The 21,667-nt window shown below is 41.2% G+C and overlaps 1 protein-coding gene across 7 annotated transcripts in view; it reads right to left on the bottom strand.

The window, feature by feature from the left end:
• kcnh2b (potassium voltage-gated channel, subfamily H (eag-related), member 2b) overlaps window positions 1-21,667 on the bottom strand; it is a 243,079-nt gene that overhangs the window by 90,649 nt on the left and 130,763 nt on the right. For all 7 annotated transcript variants that reach the window (XM_042398707.1, XM_042398706.1, XM_042398713.1 and 4 more), the window contains 4 exons: window positions 20,768-20,923; window positions 19,551-19,764; window positions 19,083-19,417; window positions 18,784-18,995 (listed from right to left, as the gene is read on the bottom strand). In XM_042398707.1, coding sequence (XP_042254641.1) covers window positions 18,784-18,995; window positions 19,083-19,417; window positions 19,551-19,764; window positions 20,768-20,923 — 917 coding nt within the window. The remainder of the gene's footprint in view (window positions 1-18,783; window positions 18,996-19,082; window positions 19,418-19,550; window positions 19,765-20,767; window positions 20,924-21,667) is intronic.

Here is a 21,667-nt window from a genome sequence, read left to right as displayed (position 1 = left end):
GTATTTTCCTAACCCGTGTCAAGGTTTTCTTTTCATGATATCCTCAATATTTCTCAACACGAACACACAAAAGTGTCCTTATAACTCAACAACACGATAGTTCAACTGGTGAGGGGCAGCTGTGGCCCAGGACGGGTCATCGACTAATCAGAAGATTGGCGGTTCAATTCCCGGGCAAGATTCTTGGCAAGATATTGCTCCCGATGGCAGATTGGCACCTTGTATGGCAGCTCCTGCCATCAGCGTGTGAATGGGTGGATGTGGCTTGTAGTGTAAAAGGTGTTTGAGTGGTTGGAAGACTAAAAAGGCGCTATATAAGTACCATTAAATGTTAAGGCCATCAATTTAAATCATTTCCCCTACAATTCTGAGAAATAAAGTTTTTTTTTTTGTCAGGTTTGGATAGCAGAAGGCTAGGGAAGGGCGTGTTCCACTCCTGTTTTGCATTGTCTGCCATCATCTTTCAAATTTCCGCCAGTCGGCTGCAATTACAACTACCTGAATCCATATGTCACTGTCTCTGTTAAGAAAAGACCTTTTATAGCCTGTGATTGTAAAATATGATGTCACTCATTTAATTTTATATTTCCAAGAATATGAGGACATTTAATATGAAATCACCTTGCTTAAAACAGTCTTCCTCAATTAATATCGAACCACATCATCCAATAAAGCACTCCAATGTTGTGTATGTGTGTGTGTGAGAGAGAGAGACTGGGGCTTGACTCAGTGAACCAGCTACACACAAAAATCTTAATCAGCTTGGAATAAATTCAATAATTAAAAGTAAATAATAGATATAATAGCAGGCTGTATAGAAGTTTTTTATAGCACAACACAGAGTAGACTCCATAGTAACAGTCTATGAGGCTCATGGGTAATGTAGCCGCTACCGCAATCAAAAAAGGATATCATTAAAAGAAAACCTCAACACGGGATTTGACAGTGAGGAAAATACGTCCGGGCAGCGGATCATCCGGTCTGCCCACCACACTGATGCTCAAAGTGTCATATAGCAGCGCAGGAGGTAAATATTAAGGTGAATGGATGTTAAAAAATGATGCTAAAGGGGTACCCGGTGTGTTAAGAAGTGACGCCAAGCGCTCCAGACCAATCATCTATATGTTGATGAGTTGGGAGTGAGAACGTGTCGCTCCATGTAAGGCTCTTAAGGTTAGTTAAATAGAAGATAGAAGGGACTGGAGGAGTTTTTCTTTTCACCATCTTATCTCTCCACATAAACACACACACAATATAATTAGTACATCTGTATGTTACTTGTGTGTATATGTGGAAGTACAGTACTGTATATTTTCCATCTCTCTGGCTGCAGTGTGAAAGTTCTATATTCGGCTTCTGTGCTGAAGCATGTCTGGTTGCAGCACTGCTCTGCTGGTATTTACCATGATATTTCTGCAGGGCTCAAGGTCTGAACCAGGGTCATGGATAATGACTGGGTTTAAATGGCAGCCTCCACTTCCATTCCCTGTCAGCCACCTAGGAGCCAACATGGAGCTAATCTCTGGAGAGGTTCTGTAGTCTCAAGAGGACCGGCTGTACTGCTGAAGGTAATCGCACTGGTGTGTGTGTGTGAGTGTGTGAGTGTGAGAGAGAGAGATGAGACAGATTGAGTCAGTTATTGATTTCCTAGTCACAGTGTTAGCGTTGACCTTAGGGATTGCCATTTACTCATTGGATTGCTGTTTAATCTGTTTAGCATCTCTGTCAACAGACTAGTGTTCCATTACTTCAGACTGTTGAAGCAACTGCACACTCACACACCCAAACTGCTTCTGATACAGTAAGTGCTATTACAACACAACCTCAGTGGTATAAAATAAGGGAAACTAGCTTCCGGCTGCACTGTGGGGATGAGCGACGCGGGCTGCATGTGTGTATGCTTGTGTGTGTCAGTGACAGAGCACCTCTGTGCCTGCCTTGGTTCACTCCACTGCGTCCTGAGATGAGCCCGTTCCATCGCCCCGCCCTCCCCCCCGCACGCCCTTTGATGGATTGGTCCGAGGTGGGTCCCTGACTGCCTCAGTAACCCAATCTGGATGCAACCATCTCCCATGTGGGTGATGACGGAAATTGATTGTAAGGCATAAAACTGAGTGCATCTCAAGTTGCTCAAACTGAGACCAGATGCAGTTATTTTTCACAGATTGTAATTTATGCGCTTAAAAATAGAGGCACAGTAGAAGTATGCTTTTGTGCTAACAGGTCTACAGCCATGTTAGCTGCTCTGTGAGGCTGTACTTAAGCTAAATCCTCACATTAGCATGCTAACATGCTCACAATGATAATACTAGCATGCTGATGTTAGCATGCAAACATTTGCGAATTAGCACAAAACATAATGTGTTTTGCAGTTGTTTGGTTATAAACCAAAGTAAAATTATAATTTTTTTCAATCTATCTGATAGTTGTCGAGATATTTCAGTCTGGACCAATGAGGTGGACCAACCTATAGACCAACACCCATGAAGTTTAACAGGCCGTTATATACACAGTTTAATCCATCTAGTGTATAAATGTTTCTTACAGTTTAACTAACCACCTGATACCAATTCCATGTGAACTTAAGGTTACTTAAAGCCCCTGTATGTAGGATTTAAACATTTATACCTTTTGCGACTCTTAGTGATGGCACCAAAAAACACACTACTGCAGATAGAACATAAAAGGCTGAGAGCAACATATAGACTGCATCATATTTCATCAGGATTGTCTCATTTATACCATCACAGTAAGGCTTTATGATCACAAAGACATCTGGGGATTTCACTCAGTTAAGGTCACATCATTGTTCTTTGATGTAGGTGCACATATAGTCTGGTGACGTGATAAAAAAAACTGCGGGCACACACACACACATATTGGGCAGGAAATCATAAGAGAAGGCAGGGTACTGTAATATACTGCAATGTACGACTCTGTTCTTTCTTTTTACTTCTTTTCTGCTTTTATGTCTTTTTTCCATTAGTATTTAATGCGTGCCTCCTCCTCACCTTCATTATCCAGCTAATCCATGTTGTTGTGCATCCTCCAGGTAATGCACCCATCCATTTACCACAGCGCAAAACTGTGAAGCAGCCTTCCTTGTCTGGCAGATATTTGCTCTGGTAAATATAGCTAGATAGATCTCCATTATCACACATGTTGCCACACCATAACTGACCCTGGCGGCCAAGTCTAAAAAGCAGCCAGGTCGTACGTAAGCAGGCTAAATGACAGACCAATCAATGGTTGCTTATTGTCAGGACCTTGAGCCTCCTCTGATTCAATTACCTGCTATGATGAGGAAGAGCAGCCGGGCAGGGAGGAAGGCAGGCCGAACCCACAACACCGTGATTAATGGGGCCAGGGCGAAGGAAATGGGTCATACAGAGAAGAGAGCATAGGAAGACAAAAGAAGAAGGAGGGAAAAAGAGGGGAGAAAAGCAAGAAAAGTGAAATTAAAGGCTCTGGGATGAAAAGATAGGAAAGAAGAGGAAAAGACAAAGGGTAAAAGAAGAAAAGACAAAGAAAGACAGGGAGAAAAAGGAATGAAGAAAGGAGAAGCAGTACGGGTCATGGGGAGAGAAAAGGAGATGATGGGGGTAAAAGAAAGTAAGGATAGATGTGACAGATAAGAAGATTTGTGAAGAAATGAGAGGAAATGAAGCAGGGGATAGACAGAGTGAGTGAAGGTGTGGGAGCAGACTGTGTGGCTTTGTAAGCCCCTCTCATCTTTCATTTGTGGCTCTTTGAACTTTTACTTCAATGTGGTCTTCGCTCTCTCTCTCTCTCTCTCTCTCTCTCTCTCTTTAGGCCTCTCCTCTCCTTCTCTACTTCTTTCTTCCCCCTTTCCTTCCCTTCTTTGTTCCTTTTTATTCCTGCCTTGTTTATTCCCTCCAACATTTTATTTGCTTTTTCCTTCTGTGCTTTTCTACAATCTCTTGTCTATCCTTCCCTCTTTAATTACTTCCGTTGTTTCTTTTATTTTTATGTGTTTTGCATTTCCTTTCCTTCATTCGTTCCCTACCAACTTCTTTCTTCCTATTCACCTGTTTAGTTCCCTTCATTCTCCATCCTTCCTTCATCCCTGAACCCCACCTTCACTGTCTCACCTTCTCTTTCCGTGTCTCTCTCACTGGACTGTCATTTCACCCTGCAACTGTCATACCATCTGCCTTTCAGAGTATGCCGTTGATTGTGTGTGTGTGTGTGTGTGTGTGTGTGTGTGTGTGTGTGTGTGTGTGTGTGTGTGTGTGTGTGTGTGTGTGTATGTATGTGTGTGTGATGGACAAAGACAGAGATACCCTGCCAGCAGTGGTAAAAGGCGTTCAATCAGACTGAAAACAGATTGAGAAGCTTCCTGCCTGGGTGTGAATTAGAGCTGGACAGATTCAGTTTGCCAGTCCCTGCTGAGGTACACACACATATACACACACACACACACACCAGCACTCAAACACACACACACACACAGAAATGTTGTAGAGTTTTGTAATTTTATTTTTTACTTTATAGAAGATTTTTAATTGGTTCCTTTATTTGATTGACATCAGCTAAACAAGGACCAAGTTCACACAGAACTATGATGTATTATAGTTAAAACCTGTACACTGAAGCTACAGTGTAACAGTGTAGGACAATCAATCATGATTGGCCTGCAGGCCCCATGGAACAGTGTCATCATGTTGTTTCAAAGACACACACCAAAATTTACTTTCAAGCAACTAACGTTATATAGAGCGTTACAAATGGCCAAATCGATGTCTCTCTAATGTTGTTTGACTGGAGTGGCTCTGGGCTGGGGTGGCAGGAGGGAAAAATAGATTAGTCTGATATAGATTAGCTGCTTGAGAATGAGCACATTTGTTCAACACAGAAGACATTTTGAAAGTCACTTCTGGCACTACGCTCCTGTCTTAACACAATGATTCATGCATGAGTTACAATGCTTCAACTGGGCAATGCTCAACAAGTTTTACTCTATGCCTGATATAAGTCTTACTCCTTCACACGGGATAAGTTTCCCAAACATCTGATATAATCTTAATAACAAAAGATGTCTATCTTTTCATGTACCCTTTTGGATGAGACCGGAATCACTGTTGTTTCTCCAAAATATAGTGAAGGTGGTGGTAGACAGATGAAATTAAGTTGAGGAATTTATCAAGTTGAGTTAAATTAAGGGGAAGGATTTCACCTCCCTGAATGTGTCAGTATGATATACAATATACTAGTGTGATTCTGCCAGGTTTTGCAGCCAAAGTTTAAATTAATTGAACTTTGACCCCAAATATGTTGACTTGTAGTAGGTAGGGATGTGCATAGGGCCAGTATTTGTATTTGTATTTGTTTAGGCAGCAAAATTATTTGTATTTGTATTTGAATAAAAGTGGAAAGAGGCTTAAAAATCTTGTTTTTGTTTTTGTTTTTATTACGCTTTTAATTTTAGAAAATTAAAGTGTTACAATAAGTGTTCATGAATAAATAAGCTTATGAAGGAGGTCCCCACACTGGGTCTCGAACTGGAGTCTCCCAGATCACAGATGACTGCGCTGACTACTGAGCTTTACTCATCGCCTCATTGCAGACAGACCTCTACCTATTTATACACCCATAACACAGAGACAGCACACTGTGTAATGTGTAGGGAAGAATGTCAAAGGTGATAATTGCTTTGCACTTTTCATTTGTTGCTTATATTTTACAATCGAACTTTGTGGAAAGGAGAAGGGGAACAACAGGTTATGGAGAGTCCCTTGGGAGCCCTTTGCATGTGTCAGTAGCTCAGCTTTATCTCTGGGGAACACCCTTAACTTCAGGAGTCATGTCCAAATTAGGAAGTGTGCGTCATGTAGCAGGTGGATGTGACTCCCCTTGTTGAGACCTGCTGATAGACGTAACAGCTTCCCAAAAACAAATAATTTTTGAAATATTTGTATGAAACAAATATTCATAAAAACCCCACTATTACTGCTTTGCTGAATAACTATTTGTAATCAGGCACACCCCTAGTAGTAGGTTCAGTAGTATTTTGGTATTGACGAGACACAGAAGTTATGAACTTACTATACATGAGGAAGAATGAAGAAGAAGTTCATTTTGTTTGTTTCTGAACTCCTGGAGTCATGTAACTTCACTCTGTTTTTCTACCGGGACTTGGGTTAAAATCTCAAGCGTGAAAGAAAATAACAGATGATATTGAAATACCAGGTAAAGATAACTACTATTGTGTTCACATGTAGTATTAGAGCTGCTTTGTAGAGTGAGTAATGCTTTATGTAATGTTCTTCATCCTACGCTCTACCTCACGCAAATTATGTGACTTGCATGTTTGGTGTTGATGAATGGTAACACTCTGGGAGCAAGCACAGAAAAAACAGAGCTTACAATATCCCACAGGTGACAAAATGTTTCTTCGGATATCATTACATTACTACAAAAAATACAGCAAATAAAGCTGATCTGTCATGTACAATTACTAAACCTACTCTGTGGAAACTAGTCCCATCTGAATAGAGATGAAGACTGGCATTTGGTAGATACACATTGCTCCAAGACTCTGACAACATGCTTTCCGTCTTTGTGGGTCATTGAACTCACATGGAGGAAGCACTCAATCAATTTGAGGTATTGAGGCAGAGCCACAGAGCGGGCGGCTAAATTACAGTCCTGCAGGTTGAGTGCGTCACATGCTCCCAGACTCTACTCTATTCCAGCCCATTAACTGACAGAGCCAAGCACTGGCGCTCTTTTCACCAAAAAATTACCATATTGTTGCACTTAAAACTGATGACAAAAATATCCTAAATGAAGAAAGAATAGGGGTATTTGAACACAAAATGAAGACTATTTAAGATAGGTGTTGCAAATAGGAAAAAGGTTAATGGTCTTCTTGCCTTAGGGGTTATTTCTGTTTGTTGATGAATGGTGCACATACTACATGTGAACAAGAACAGAGAGGTTTATGGTGTCCATTATACTGCTGTCTCTTTTTTATTGCATGAACTACTACTGCAATTTGGACTCATGTCTGGAGGAAATGTTCGCAAAATTCAAGTCCTGATGTTTTAACTGCTCCCCTAAACTGCCTGAGATACCTCCACCCAAAAATGTTCAGAGTAGTGATGGCAGTGAGAAACATGTAGAATATATGCGTGATGGAGTTATAATCAAATAAGGGGAAGAAATCAAACCATTTACACATGCAGATGTCTTTGAAATCATCCACAGCCTTCAACAAACACAAATGGCTGGATAAAATATTCTCCTCTAGGTAGACTGAGTAGCGCTCTTCATTTCTACTAATTTCTGTCCTATTTAACGGACACAACCCTGCTCTGGGACTTAGCCAGAGGTGCATCTCTCACCAAAACAACTACAGTGTCACATTAGAGTTCGGCCCCCTGGTGCTTTCTCAGCAAAAAACATGTGGCACTGCTAAAAATACCTACTTTTGAATCATTCAGGTCATACACTATTTAGAGAGCTCATGCATACTCATGACCCTATGCAAATATGTATCATCAGACTTTGACTAGTGGGGAATTCAGTTAATGGAATAACAGGAGCTGTAGCCACAACAGCTTTGCTATACTGTACACTAAAAGAACATGAATGAAGTAGCAGCATGCAGAGAAAATTAAGTCTGATCAAAGTCTCTGTTATATGTTAAATCCCCTAACAAATCATGGTTTCAAGTTTGAAACTGTTTTCCTTGCTGGTCTGCAATGGTTTTATGTATGATTGCTCTATTTCATACAGTACAGGCCTTCCACTCACTAACTGGTACTGAACAACTTCAATTGAGTGGGTTGCAACAAAGTTTGAATGGCTAGACAGAACCCATATGTACTCACTTCCTAAAATGTACAGTCTAAATATATGGTGTGACCTTTGCACAATTTATTGAAAGCAGTACCACTGGGGAAGAAGCTATGAACTGCCTTGTGGACAACATAGCAACACACAGAAAAGAAAAATGTTACAAGCAAAAATACATGATGATGATACATGATTGTATTTTTTTGCTTTTAACATTAACATTTTTTATGTTCAGGATATCTGTATATATATATATCTGGTCATCGATCTTGTCAAAATTGCCCAGCTGTCTCACCTCAAAATACTGTATTTGCTGTGTATTTCCAATGAAGAGCACAATGGCTATTGAGTGATGACTAAATAAATGATGACTCACTGTCTAAAAGTCATCAAGGTTATAAAATTAGTATAACAATCGGGAAACAAGTTCCACGTCTAAAATAAGCAGAACCTACTCTGCCTTGTGGCCAAATTACACTGGTATCATATGAAATATTACATTTCACAGAGTTTTTGCACCCTTAATCACCCAAGTCCATGCAAGTAACGTCACTGTTCAGTAGAGAGATGTGAAAGATGGACTCAGAAAGGCACACTGTCTTGTAGTACACACACACAAACTTATATATTATGCACTTCACATCTCATAAGAGGATACATATATAAGCACAAACACACACACACACACACACACACACACACACACACACACACACACACACACACAGTTAAAGTACAGTAGAGATGTGACACACTCCTCCTGCCTTCTCCACAGAGATCTGTTCCCCTTATTTCCTGTAAAGCCAGCTCATTAAAGAAATATACACAACCTAAATTCCATTTAACGTAATATAAGTCTACAATCTATCATAGTCTCTTTGGTTGACGTGCTGCTGACGTGCTGCTGACGTGCTGCTGACGTGCTGCTGACGTGCTGCAGTAAGTGTATTGTTACTGGTAGCATTTTTGCTGCTCTCAACTCAGATAATTTTACTATATTCTTCATTACTGCAGATAATTACCTACTATACATGTAAACTTACACTAGTTCTGCTCAAGCACTCATAGCGTTCTCCTTCTTTTAGTGACTTTCTAGCTAATCCCACAGTTGGTTACACACTATTCAGATCTGCTAGCTACTTTAGCTTAGCAGTTTAGCTTAGCAGCTACCGATGGCTTCTCTCTTACAGTGACCCAGCCAAACATTAGTGGTGGTCTCCCTGAGAGCTGAGAGCTCCAGAAAAGAAACTCTAAGATGAAAGACTGCAAAGTGTAAAGTATCTGGCAATCTTTTTAAAGGTAATTTTCTTTAAAGGATCTTTCTTGGTTTTTGTTATTAACGAGGTGCAATCGTGATTTAATGTTTTGACATTTTAATCTCTCTTAAATTCGCAGCCAGCTCGTAGCATAGCGTACCATGAAGATGTAAGTTAGTTATTTTTGTTAAAGCCTATAAATTTTTTAAGGGCAACAAAGAGATTTATACCTTGTTTTGTTGTGTCACAGTCGGCCATTTAGCCAGCAGCCTACGCTTGTGCACAATGACAAATACCTTGGTGGATTTTGGGAGACAAAACATAATTTTTCATCTGCTGAGGCGCTGTCCATGGTGTTGAAGGTACGCTTGGTAGGTGTGCTAAGCAGTGAAATAATTGTCCCCCATCCTGATGAAAACACCTATGGTATGTGCATAAGCGCATACATGTGCCCGTGTATAAATGTGCAGTACACTTAAGGGTCCAGTTTCGGGGTTTAAAGTTATGGTCACCCTATTCTGTCTCTCCCTCTCACTCTCTCGCTTTCTCTTGCTCAGTGTATTTTGTGCTTAGCTATTCCTCTACCTCCTTTAGTCATGATGGTACATGTAATAAATGAAGGTTATTTGCAGTGTTTGAGGCGAGGCTCAGTGATTGGGAGCGCAGCTCCACACCATGGAAACCCAATTGTTAGCTGCTGACATAGCCAGTCCCCAGTTGCCGATGCAAGCCAACCAGTGTAGCTCCTATTCCCCTGTAGCTCCTGAGCAGCTGGGAAGCCAGGGTGGCTGGGTGACTGTCTGAAGGAAGCGTAGCCCCAATCAGAAGCCCACGGTTCACCACTAACTGATTCATGTTTCTAACAGGTTCTCCCCAATCAGTTACACACCCACTGAGAAGCCAACTCTGATCATTGGCAGCCCTATCGTGAGAAACATTAAGTTAGCGAAACCGGCAAACGTAGATGAATACATTCCTGGGGCCAGAGCAGGTGACATAGAATCCCATTTAAAACTGCTGGCTAAGGATAAGTGTAAAGATAGTAAAATTATTATTCACATCGGCGGTAATGACCCCCGATTACACCAAAAGGAGGTCACTAAAATTAATGTTGAGTCAGTATGTACATATGCACAGACAATGCTGGACTCCGTAGTTTTCTCTGAGTCCCTGCCAAATCTGACCAGTGATGACATGTAAAGTCGCATATCATCATTCAACTGCTGGCTGTCGAGGTGGTGTCCAGCAAATGACGTGGGCTTTGTAGATAACTGGCAGACCTTCTGGGGAAGACCTGGTCTGATTAGGAGAGACAGTATACATCCCACTTTGGATGGAGCTGCTCTCATATCTAGAAATGTGACTGAGATTATTATACCAAAACCATGACAACCCAGAGTTGAGACCAGGAGGCAGAGCTACAGTCCTACACATTCTTCTCTGTGCTTCCATTAGAACAGTTACCCACCTAAAACCACACTCCCCGAACACTTAAATCAATTAAATCAAAAGTAAACAGGAGAGGAGTTATACATAAAAATCTAATAAAAAAATAACACCAACACTGAAATAGTAAAACAAAATAGAAGAATTAAACATTAGCTCTCTGTCACCTAAAGCTGTAGGCCTATTAGTAAATCTAATATCAGATTATCATATTGATTTATTTTGTCTTACTGAAACCTGGCTGTGTTATGAAGAATATGTTAGCCTAAATGAATCCACTCCCTCCAGTCATATTAATACTCACATTCCTCGAGACACCAGCTGAGAAGGTGGAGTTGCAGCCATTTTCGACTCAACCCTATTAATCAACCCTAGACCTAAACTTAATTATAACTCATTCAAAGCCTTGTACTTAGTCTTTCACACCCAACCTGAAAAACTAATATTCCTATTACTGGACTATATGCCATTACACAAAAATATCACTAGATGTCTATCTGATAGTGCTGTAGCTAAATTTCAGGAAGCAATTCCATCAGCATATAAATCAATGCCATGTCTCAATACAACAGAGGACTCCTATGCTAAATTTAGTCCCTTCCAAATTGATCATCTTGTTGACAGTGCTGCAGGCTTACTGTGAATGACACTCGACTCCATCGCCCCTTTAAGAAAGAAGATAATAAAACGAAAGAGGTTAGCTCCATGGTGTAACTCCCAAACCCGCAAATTAAAGCAAACACTGCGAAAACTTAAAAGGATATGGTGTCCTACAAAACTGGAAGAATCTCACTTAGTCTGGCAAGATAGTCTTAAAGGTCCAGTGTGTAGAATTTAGTGGCATCCAGTGGAACGGACTTGGCAGAAATGGAATATAATATTCATAGGTACGGCCATATTTAATTGGAGTATAATCACAACAAGGATTGTGTTTTCATTACCTTAGAATGAGCCCCTGGTTATAGAGAGGGTCTTTCATGTTTTTTGTGAGTCTCGAGGCCACCGTAGGTTCTCCTACACGCTTGGAAGGGGAGGGTGAGGGGAGGGGTATTCAGTTGGTTGCAATCTGCAATCTCACCACTAGATACCACTAAATCTTATATACTAGTCCTTTAAAACATATCGGAAGGCCCTCTGTCATGCCAGAACCGCCTATTACTCATCATTAATAGAGGAAAATAAAACCAGCCCTAGGTTCCTTTTCAGCACTTTCAGCAGCTGACAAAGAGTCATAACGTTATTGATCCATGTCTTCCTATAGCTCTCAGTAGTAACGACCTCATGAGCTTCCTTAATGATAAAATTCGAACTATTAGAGACATAATTCATCACCTCCTGCCCTCAACAGGTACTGATTTATCCTCAAATACAGGAACCTTAGAGACAGCTGTAAAACCTAATTTAGACTCTTTCTCTCCAATTGACCTTCCTGAACTAACTTCAACGATTTCTTCATCAAAACCATCAGCCTGTCTCTTAGACCCCATCCTAACTAGGCTGCTTAAGGAAGTTTTACCCTTAGCATTTTTTTAGTAGATATGATCAATCTGTCTTTAGTAACAGGCTGTGTACTATAGTCCTTTAAAGTAGCTCCATTGTAACACCATTGACCATCACATTCTATTACTGAGACTGGAACATTTAATTGGCATTAAAAACTGAAGTTATTGGGCTTGGCCCTAAACACCTTAGAAACACATTATCTAATGATATAACTACTCTAGATGGCATTACCCTGGCATCCAGCACCACTGTAAGGAATCTGGGAGTTATCTTTGATCAGGATCTTCAACTCCCACATAAAACAAATATCAAGGACTGTCTTTTTTCACTTATATTGAAAAATAGTAATCAAAATTTCAAAAATCAGGCACATCCTGTCTCAAAAAGATGCTAAACAATTAGTCCACACTTTTGTTATTCCTAGGCTGGGTTATTGCAATTCCTTATTATCAGGCTGCCCTAACAAGTCTCTAAAGACTCTCCAGCTGGTCCAGAATACATCTACACATGTAATGACAAAAACTAGAAAAAGAGATTTTATTTCTCCCATTTTAGATTCTCTGCACTGGCTCCCTGTAAAATCCAGAGTAGAATTTAAAATCCTTCTCACCTACAAAGGCCTTACTGGTCAAGCACTACAGCATATTAAAGAGCTCATAGTACCTTATTACCCCACTAGAACACTGCGCTCCCAGAATGCAGGCTTACTTGTGGTTCCTAGAGTCCCTAAAAGTAGAATGGGAGGCAGAGCTTTCAGCTATCAGGCTCCTCTCCTGTGGAACCAACTTCCAGTTTGGGTCTGGGAGGCAGACATCCTCTCTACATTTAAGAGTTGGCTTAAAACTTTTCTTTTTAATAAAGCTTATAATTAGGGCCAGCCCAGGCTTGCCTTGGACCAGCCCCTAGTTATGCTGCTATAGGCCTAGATTCTGCCAGGGGACTTCCCATGAGCTCTTCTCTCCTTCTCTTCCTCTCAATCTGTATGCATTCATGTCCTATTGATTCATGTTACTAACTTGGCATCTTCCTCATAGTGTGGCTCTTCAGTTGCAGACCGCCTGCTGTCCCTGTGGTCCGGCTTGACGCCCACTGCTACTACTATTATTATTAGTCATATTTCTATTATTATTATTATTGTTACTGTACTTCTCTGTGTCTCTCTCTCCCCCTCCCTCTTTCTCCCCCAACATAACCGGTCAAGGCAGATGGCCGCCCACCTAGAGCCCGGTTCTGCTCGAGGTGTCTTCCAATTAAAGGGGAGGTTTTCCTTGCCGCTGTCACCAAGTGCTGCTCATGGGGGAATGCTGTGTCTCTGTAAATTAAAGATTACGGTCTAGACCTGCTCTATGTGAAAAGTGCCCTGAGATCACTTCTGTTGTGATTTGGCGCTATACAAATAAAATTGACTTGACATAATGGCACAATAAAGATTCTTTGAGGCTCATTACAGCACCCTGTATGCCGACCCTATATGCACACAGCTTAGAAGTCACAAAGTAGTAGCAGTTTCATGTGGGAATGGAAAATATGAAGTATAGCTGAGTTTAAATCATTACCAACAATAAAATAACTCACTTTTGATGATTTATGTAAGTGTTTGTCTTGATAAAATATGGTAACAGTTTGAGTCTAAGCTGCAGTGCCTCAGCAGGGAGAGGAGAAGAATAGTATGAGTCTGGGAAATATAGCTAAATAAATCATTTTAATTAAGACTATTTTTGGCACAAGATGTCTCTACCTGGGTGCTCAGCATTAAACTTGTGAGACCATCATCCCAACTATGTCCCAACTTTTTCTTGTCAGTAAACACTTTTTGAAGATTGTTACCCAAAATGTTGGACTTTTATGTGCTGCTTAATTGGGACTGAATCTTGTCAAAGTACCATAAAGTATGTCTCTCCACCAGCTCTCATGTCCTGCCTCCAATTTGGAAGTGAACCTCTTTGTCGTCATATGGCCCCAGAAGACAAATTGGACTAGCAGAGTCACTTAAAGCACCAAGACCTGACAGTCTGACTCCTTACTTTCATCCTTAAAGAGAACAACACAGCATGAAACTAGAAGAGAATAGCATGATATGTGAGTAGAACTCAGATAAAATAATAAGTAATTCTAATTTAAATTCTTAAAGCTTTTGTAAGTATGGAATTGGATGTCCACAAAAATACAACAGAATGAATAATATTAACAATTTTTGCATTGATGATATTACGGATGATCCAGTTGAATAGACAGATTTGGCACTGTGACTTTATTTTCAGATACTTTGGGGTTACTTTACTCGACAATTAGGGCAAGATGAAGCAAACAATTCTGTTAATGTACAGTAATTTGATTACATACAGTCTCAAGGATCAATGTCTGCAATGTTTCCAAGTAATCCAGTACGTCATCATCGTCATCTTTTCAACAATATTGTAATAATACGGCTTTACACCATCTGCAGCTAACATCGAGTGTTGTTTACACAGATAAAACTTTGTAGTCATAAATACTTACTGTGGTGATTAATAAATTATTGTATGATTGCAACGTGAAGGTTGTAAATATACTCTTGTAAAAACAGAATATAGACTTAGACATTTTTAAATTCCAACAATAACAACAAATGTTCTACATCTGCATTTTCATCTGTTCCTCCTCAAACTGCCGGAAATAAGAGACACTCAAGATCAAAATAACACCCTTCAATCTTTTCAGCCCTCTACACTGGAGGGCTGTGTCACTGAAAAGGACATCTTACACAGACGTCTTATTACACAGGCCTTTCTAACACCAAAATCACTACTCTCCGACACATAAACCAAACCTCAAACGTCTAACACAAACTGTATTTTGTTCTCGGTCTGATTTAAGAAGTGAAGACGGTTTCCTACCACTTTGCTGCTGGGCGCGGTGTGTGCCATCCATGGCTCCATTGGATCCCACTGTGGAGATGGATGTGACAGGCTGCTAAAGTGGAGAGGTAGTGTGTGTGTGTGAGTGTAAGAGAGCGTCAGTGGGTTGCAAGTGAGTTTGTCCTCCTGTGTGTGTATGCGTGGGTGCTCATAGTTCATGTTCACGTGTCGGTGGGAATGCCATGTATGGAGATGGGTGTGTGTCAGGAATATTGTATGAGAGCTGTGGCGGGGGGAGTGTGTGGAGTGTATGTCTTAGTCCCTATTTAATCGAGTGTCCCCTATAAGACATGACCATAGTTATAGAAGCTATAAGTGTCGCTAAAGTGTGTTAGTGCATCCAAGTGTGCAGTGAGGCTTGAAACAAGTTTTCCTCTATACATCTCTATATTCAGTTGTCTGCTCAGCTCTTCACGCCTTTCTAAACACTGAATAAGACACACAAGTCAACTTGACTGTCATGAAACGAAAATAAGATGTTCATTGATTGTTGCTCTGTCAAAAGAAGCTTCCTAAGAATAGATATTTACATCTAAAGCAGCTGATTTATTTACATTCTGGCCGTTTGTATGTGCACAAAGTAAGAGAAGTCAATAATCTCGAGCCAGCCTGAGTGAAAGCAGCTTGGTCTTGAAGCACAAGATGTAAAAACCAACATGTTCAGAAGAGGAAAATGGGACAGTGCCAGGAGTCATTCCAAATGAGAGAGAAAATCCGCATGTGTTCATGTTCAGGGTGTCAGATGTTTTATGGAACATTTAAATTATTCAGCCTTGTTTGCCTTGCAACATCTTCTTCTCTGCTCCTCTGAGGGATTACCGAGGCCTGTCATCACACTACCTGATGTGGTGCTGCCATCTTCAGGACTGAGCTGGTAATACAGCTGCCATGAGTAATATCCACTGAGCAGTTGTTGTAAAGCATGTGTCACATAGATCAAAGAGTATGGAGGTTTGAAGTTGAAGCTCACAGCTCAGTTGTAGATTTAACTGATTATTTGTCTCTCTGTAGTTGAAGACATAGTGATCGCTGAAATCAGCTGCTGTAGCCGACTGAAAACCAGGAGACTCTTGGTCTCCACAGGAGGGTCAGAGGGCAGGTGGGAGCGATTCTTTGGGGAAGTTATGGGATTGAACGTCAGACATAAAAAAAAAACATCCTGCTGCTGTGATCTTATTATAGGTTTGTGACTTCTGCACTCAGTTTTCTTTCCCACATTACCCCCAATTGTTTTATACTTTAAAAAGACAAAAAAAAATAGATGCATCTCATTTTGTGTTTTTCCATTTTTCCCTTAACTGTCTATAATTGTCTATAAATAGCAGTCGATAGCATTTGGAGACACAGCTGGTGCTGTTTCCTCCATCTGCACTGTAACATACTGTAACACACACACACACACACACGCACGCACAGCCACTAGGGGTTATGTTGTGACCTTGCCAGCTGCACCTCACATGCTTAAGCATGATTGCATTAGCTTTATATTTATATAGATTGTGTTGCGTCATTAACTTTGGATTATTGTCTGTTGATGTTCCCATTCTTACTGAAGTAGAAAAGAGGGCAGGATGGCTCACTCACACCATGTGAAAGATTGTTCATATTCCTCTTTGTAACTCTGTGTAGACTACAGTCCTAACAGAAGGATTAAGATAAAGAAAGAAAGTTGACAATTTGGAATTAAAGGACTTCATTACTGGTCTCCATGTTAAACTGAAGTTTTTGATTGCATGCCATATGGCCTACAAACAGATTCTCTTGCAAAATGAAACTTGTAATCAAATGAAATTCTCTAAAGACCATCATTTAAGTTTTTAAAAGACTGTAAGTTTGAGTCATTCAGTGTTACAACCCAGTTATTTTGCACTGCAGGCTTCCAGGAAGAAGATATTTTATACCGTTGTTTTTGTTGTTGTTGAGTCAACACTCACTTTAATAAATATTCATGCATGTGAGAAAACGTGTATGATACGATGATATTCAGGCACAGTGAAACCACAATAAAAGAGGGGAATTCTGACAAAACAGATTGTCTTTCATACAGAGGAGATTACATGTGAGAGGAGGAAAATCCACCCTGATATCTTGAACTATAAACTAGACAAACCCAAGATAATTGGAAGGGTAGAGGCCCTCAAAAATCCAAAACTCAGGTTTTATCCTGTCACTACTTAAAGAGCCTTTCTGACAAAAGAGAATATCCAGTCATTAATTCATTTGAAAGTAAGACAAGAAAGAGCACAAGGTGATTTACAACAAGCTAAATTGTAAGATGACACAGTTTTAGGGATGTGAGATGTCATCTTTGTCAGACGGCTGCAAGTTTTGAAGTCTACGGCACGTTTCTTGCAATGAACATTTCCCCTGCAGTTCGTCACAGTCACATGAATCCCAGAAGAGACATGGGCTTTAACAACAAACTGATTAATCTACAGGGAGCTGATTAATGAGATGTCAAATTGGCATTCAATCTGAGACGTCACTGCTGAATACACACGCATGCACACACACACACACACACACACACACACACACACACACAAAGGCTTAAGTAAGTAAGTGAGTAACTCTAAATAATACTCTGGAAGACTCTTACTCTTCCTAAAAATGGCCCAAAACTGAGTTCCTCTTTCCGCACAAGTAGACAAGAAAACTTTCCCAACAAAACCACCTTGTTTGTGCAACCACTGCCCTCATTATAACTCTCATCTGTCAACATTCAAAAAGAAGTTTGATCCAAGGTTCATTTTTACAAATTTGCTAAATGTGGCTTCTTTTGAGTGCAACAAAACAACCGCCTCGGTTAAGCGATGAAGTCAAAGCAGACTTTTCTTCCTCCCGTACGTCCCATATGGTCGCCTCTTCTGTGTCTCCTAAACCGAGTTACTTTGACGAATGCTTTTTAAGCCCATGTGGTGAAGTAACACAGGTGGTGGGTCCAGACACAAATCATTTTTCAATGTGAGAATGGCAGCCAGACACAACAATTTCACAACTCATCAAAGCCATCTACGAGTGTCATTAAAGAGTGCATGCGTGCAATTTCGTTTTTTTAGTTTTTCTTAAAGCATATGGAATCACAGTTGACATTTATAATTTTTGTCAGTTCAAGTTATACACTGCCTCCATATGTTTTGCACTTTACTGCATATTCTATTGCACTGAGCTATAGGAAGCACCATAACCGTAACCGTCTGTAACCAGGAGATAAGCATATCAAACAAAACTTAAGACAGAACATCTACAGAGAGGTAGAAGCTTTTAAAGGGCAATTAGCGTGAAAGAGGTGATGAGTTAGCAGCCTATGAGGGAAGAAAGGAAGTGACTGCGGAGGGAAATGGGAGTTGGAGAACACAGGCTTGTGAGAATGAAAGAGCTGCTTCACAACATTTCCCATACGTCCTTTCTCTGTTACTCTCTAAGTCAATTACTGGTAATAGAAATGCCGCCACGCCATCCTTCATCATCCTCTCATCAGAGCTCAATCAATCTCATTGTCATTTACTTGAGCTGGTGTTACAAGCATTATCGCCCCAGGAAGGCTTGTCAGATTACAGCGAGTGAAGGAGCTAAGTGAATTATGCTAACATACTTACATATCTCTCAGAAACCACCAAGCGCACAAATATTCTTTGCATTAAGAATTGCGTATATAAGCGCAGACAAACTTTCAGTACTTAACTCCCAAGTTCAGAACTGGCTAGACTGCAACAGGGAATAGAAAAAGGAATAAGTCTGACGCCAAAACATTTCAGCAGCCCAGAAAAGCTCAGACGGTGGAAACTGTCCCAAATGACAAGCGCAGCCTCTCTCCATGCACAGCACACCACACACTCCACACACAAACTGCGTCCTACCTGTGTGACTTTCTCTGTGACGTTGTGCGTCCGGTCGATGAGTTTGCATGGAGCTATGATGTCCATCTCCCCGGAGGGCAGGGCGATGAGTGGGTCCGGTTTGAAATCCACAAAGTTGAGAGTGATCTGAGGGATTTTGGAGATGGTGCGGTACCGCATGAGGTCTGAGTCTGATGTGGAGTTCAGTATGTTGGACTTACTGTTTACTGCACCTGCAAACACACACACGTCAGATGATGAGGTAAAAACCACAGAGGATAATAGAAAGAGTCCTCCGTTCTCCATCTCCTATGTCTCACCGGTGCTGCTGCTGCCTGGCCGGACGCTTGCTCTCCGGTTCTTTCGGTCCCAGTCGGGCCTCATGGCCTCGATCTCGTCCACGGAGGAGGCGCGACGCATGCTGTGGAAGCTCTCCCGCGAGCGGCTATGCGACAACGTGCAATTGGAGGCCGAGCCGTCTGGGTTGAGGCTGAGGCGGTGGTGGGGCACTATGCAGGGCGATGACTGGGTGTGGGGACCCACCAGGTGGGCTCCGTGGGGAGGAGGAGAAGGAGGAGGGTGTACAGGAGGCTCAGAGCCCAGTAAAGTGCGCTGGTCTTCCTGGCGGTCTTCTGGCCAGCCTTGTAGTGCTGACCTAGGAAACAGAAAAGGACATAATGTTTATTGACGGGATATTATAGATCTGGGAGAGCGGTTCATGTGGTATTTAGCCTTACCAAACCCATCTCCTTAACATGTCCTTGTCAAAAGTCATCTCTAAGGCCTACCTGTTTCTACTGATTTGCTCCTGGTGGTCTGGTGGTATGGATGGGAGGGGCAGGAACTCTCCCAGGCCTAGGGACTCGTGACTGTGGTGGTCTGGGTGCAGCGGCAGTGGTGTGGCAGTGGGGATGTGACCGGCCTCCGCGTCGTCCAGAGACACTTTACTGTTGGACAGGGAGCGCAGCAGGGGAAGACGCAGCTTAAAGCCTCGTGGACGACCTGGAGGGTAGATGAAGGGTAAGACTCATTATCTGTAGAACTACAGGTGGATGTCCAATATTGAACTGTGGTAGGAAAGAGAGCAGGAGAGTGAAAGGCAAGTATGAAAGAGATAAACAAGTAGAGATAGAATATAGGAGGATAGTCTAGATAGGTCATGCTAGGAGGGAAGGAGATTTGAGCGGGATCATGCTAAGTCCAATAGATTCAAAAGTCCTCTTCAAAAGCGGTCTAAAGGAATCTGGGACAGTAACATTGATTAGATTTTGGTTTTAGCCACAAAGTTAAAAACTCTGTTTGACAGACAGACTTGGTTCTAAATATCATCATTGTCCTACTTCAGATACTGTTCCACTGGGTTATCCCTCCGGAAAATTAAGTGCAGAGTCCATGAAAAAAAGCATTTTGATAAAACTGATCCGACACAAATATGGAGGAACGATTCACAGAAATAATATTACTTATCAGGACCACCTGGCCTTTCTGCAAAATGAGATGAACAAAATGATCCAGGTGAATTACAATGACAGTTGTCACCTCTCACTGACTGTACATATTAAATCCACTTCACTTATTGAAAAGGTAATGTAAATGAACAGAGAAGCATGTTGAACTCTTTTCATTTTAAGCACTGAATCAGTCAAAAAATGAATTCTCCAGAATGAGCTGTCAGTCTGGGCCCATGATGTACTCATAGATTAATGCTTTCATATTCATAGCTACTGCCATGTATTATTTTCCCCATTTGTTCTGACAATTTTCTGAGCTTTTCATTAATTAATTGAAACTAATGAAAAACATGCTACGTTTAATGGTCCAATATGTGGGAGCGGGAAAGGTGAACAAGACTAGAACATAATTTGAACATTCAGGTGAAAAGTGTCAAGCAAATGTCTGGTAGGTGTCTTAAACCAAACCAGATCAGCATAGAGCAGAAAACAACAACCAGAGAAACAAAAAGAGAAAACAGCATCAAGTGACTATGAGGTGAATCAGCAGCTACCGGTGACGAGCCAAGTGGGCAGGCGGTGGTTGAGCTCCCGGTTGCGGTCTTTGATTGTGTCCTCTGACATGACCTCGAAGTTGAGGATGAACATGATCACCACGCCATCCTCGTTCTTCACTGGGACCACGTCCACCATACACAGGAAGCACTGACCTGCGGGGCAGAGAGATAAAGTTCAGTCAGATCCAGAACCAAAGGTGTAAACTGGGCTTAAACATGAGCAGAAGCAGAGTCAATTCTTTAACAATGATGTAAAGATATCTTCATTGTAAATCAGCATTATGAGCATGAATAAGAATGCAAGCTTACATGCAGTATTACACAGAATCACTTGCACACACACAGTTTTCATTCTCTCTCCTTATTACATGTGTATCTGCACTTGATCAGCACACCACAATCTTCAGTACGAGGCCGGGCATGTTTGCTAATCTGACACACGAGTGCTAAAACAGCTAAGTAAGCATGAAATTAGACCACATATGACAGTAAGTGGCTGGGAGTTTTCTACCAGGTCTATAGACCTGAATACACTGTACATAACAACAAGACTGGAAGACAGAAGAAGATGCTGCTCTGGTTCTGACACTGGGAATTTAAACATTCAAAAAGTCAAAGATACACATGTACGCGCGCACACACACACACACACACACACACGCACACACCCATACCTTGACACAGGAGAAAGACTTTGTCATCTTAATTTAAAACATTGACCAGACTGAGAAATTCATACAGGAGCAGATAAAGCAACTACTGCTGAGAGTCGAAGAGCATTTGCTACATTTTTAACATTCAACATGGATTAAACAGAAAGTTCACAGGTAAATGTATGGCTTAAGAGTTTGTCACACTTTCAGTACTGAAATCCTCATCACATTTTTTTTCAGTACT

This window comes from Thunnus maccoyii, chromosome 21, assembly GCF_910596095.1.
Source record: "Thunnus maccoyii chromosome 21, fThuMac1.1, whole genome shotgun sequence".
NCBI classification, from domain to species: domain Eukaryota; kingdom Metazoa; phylum Chordata; class Actinopteri; order Scombriformes; family Scombridae; genus Thunnus; species Thunnus maccoyii.
This window is presented reverse-complemented; position numbering and strand designations above follow the sequence as displayed.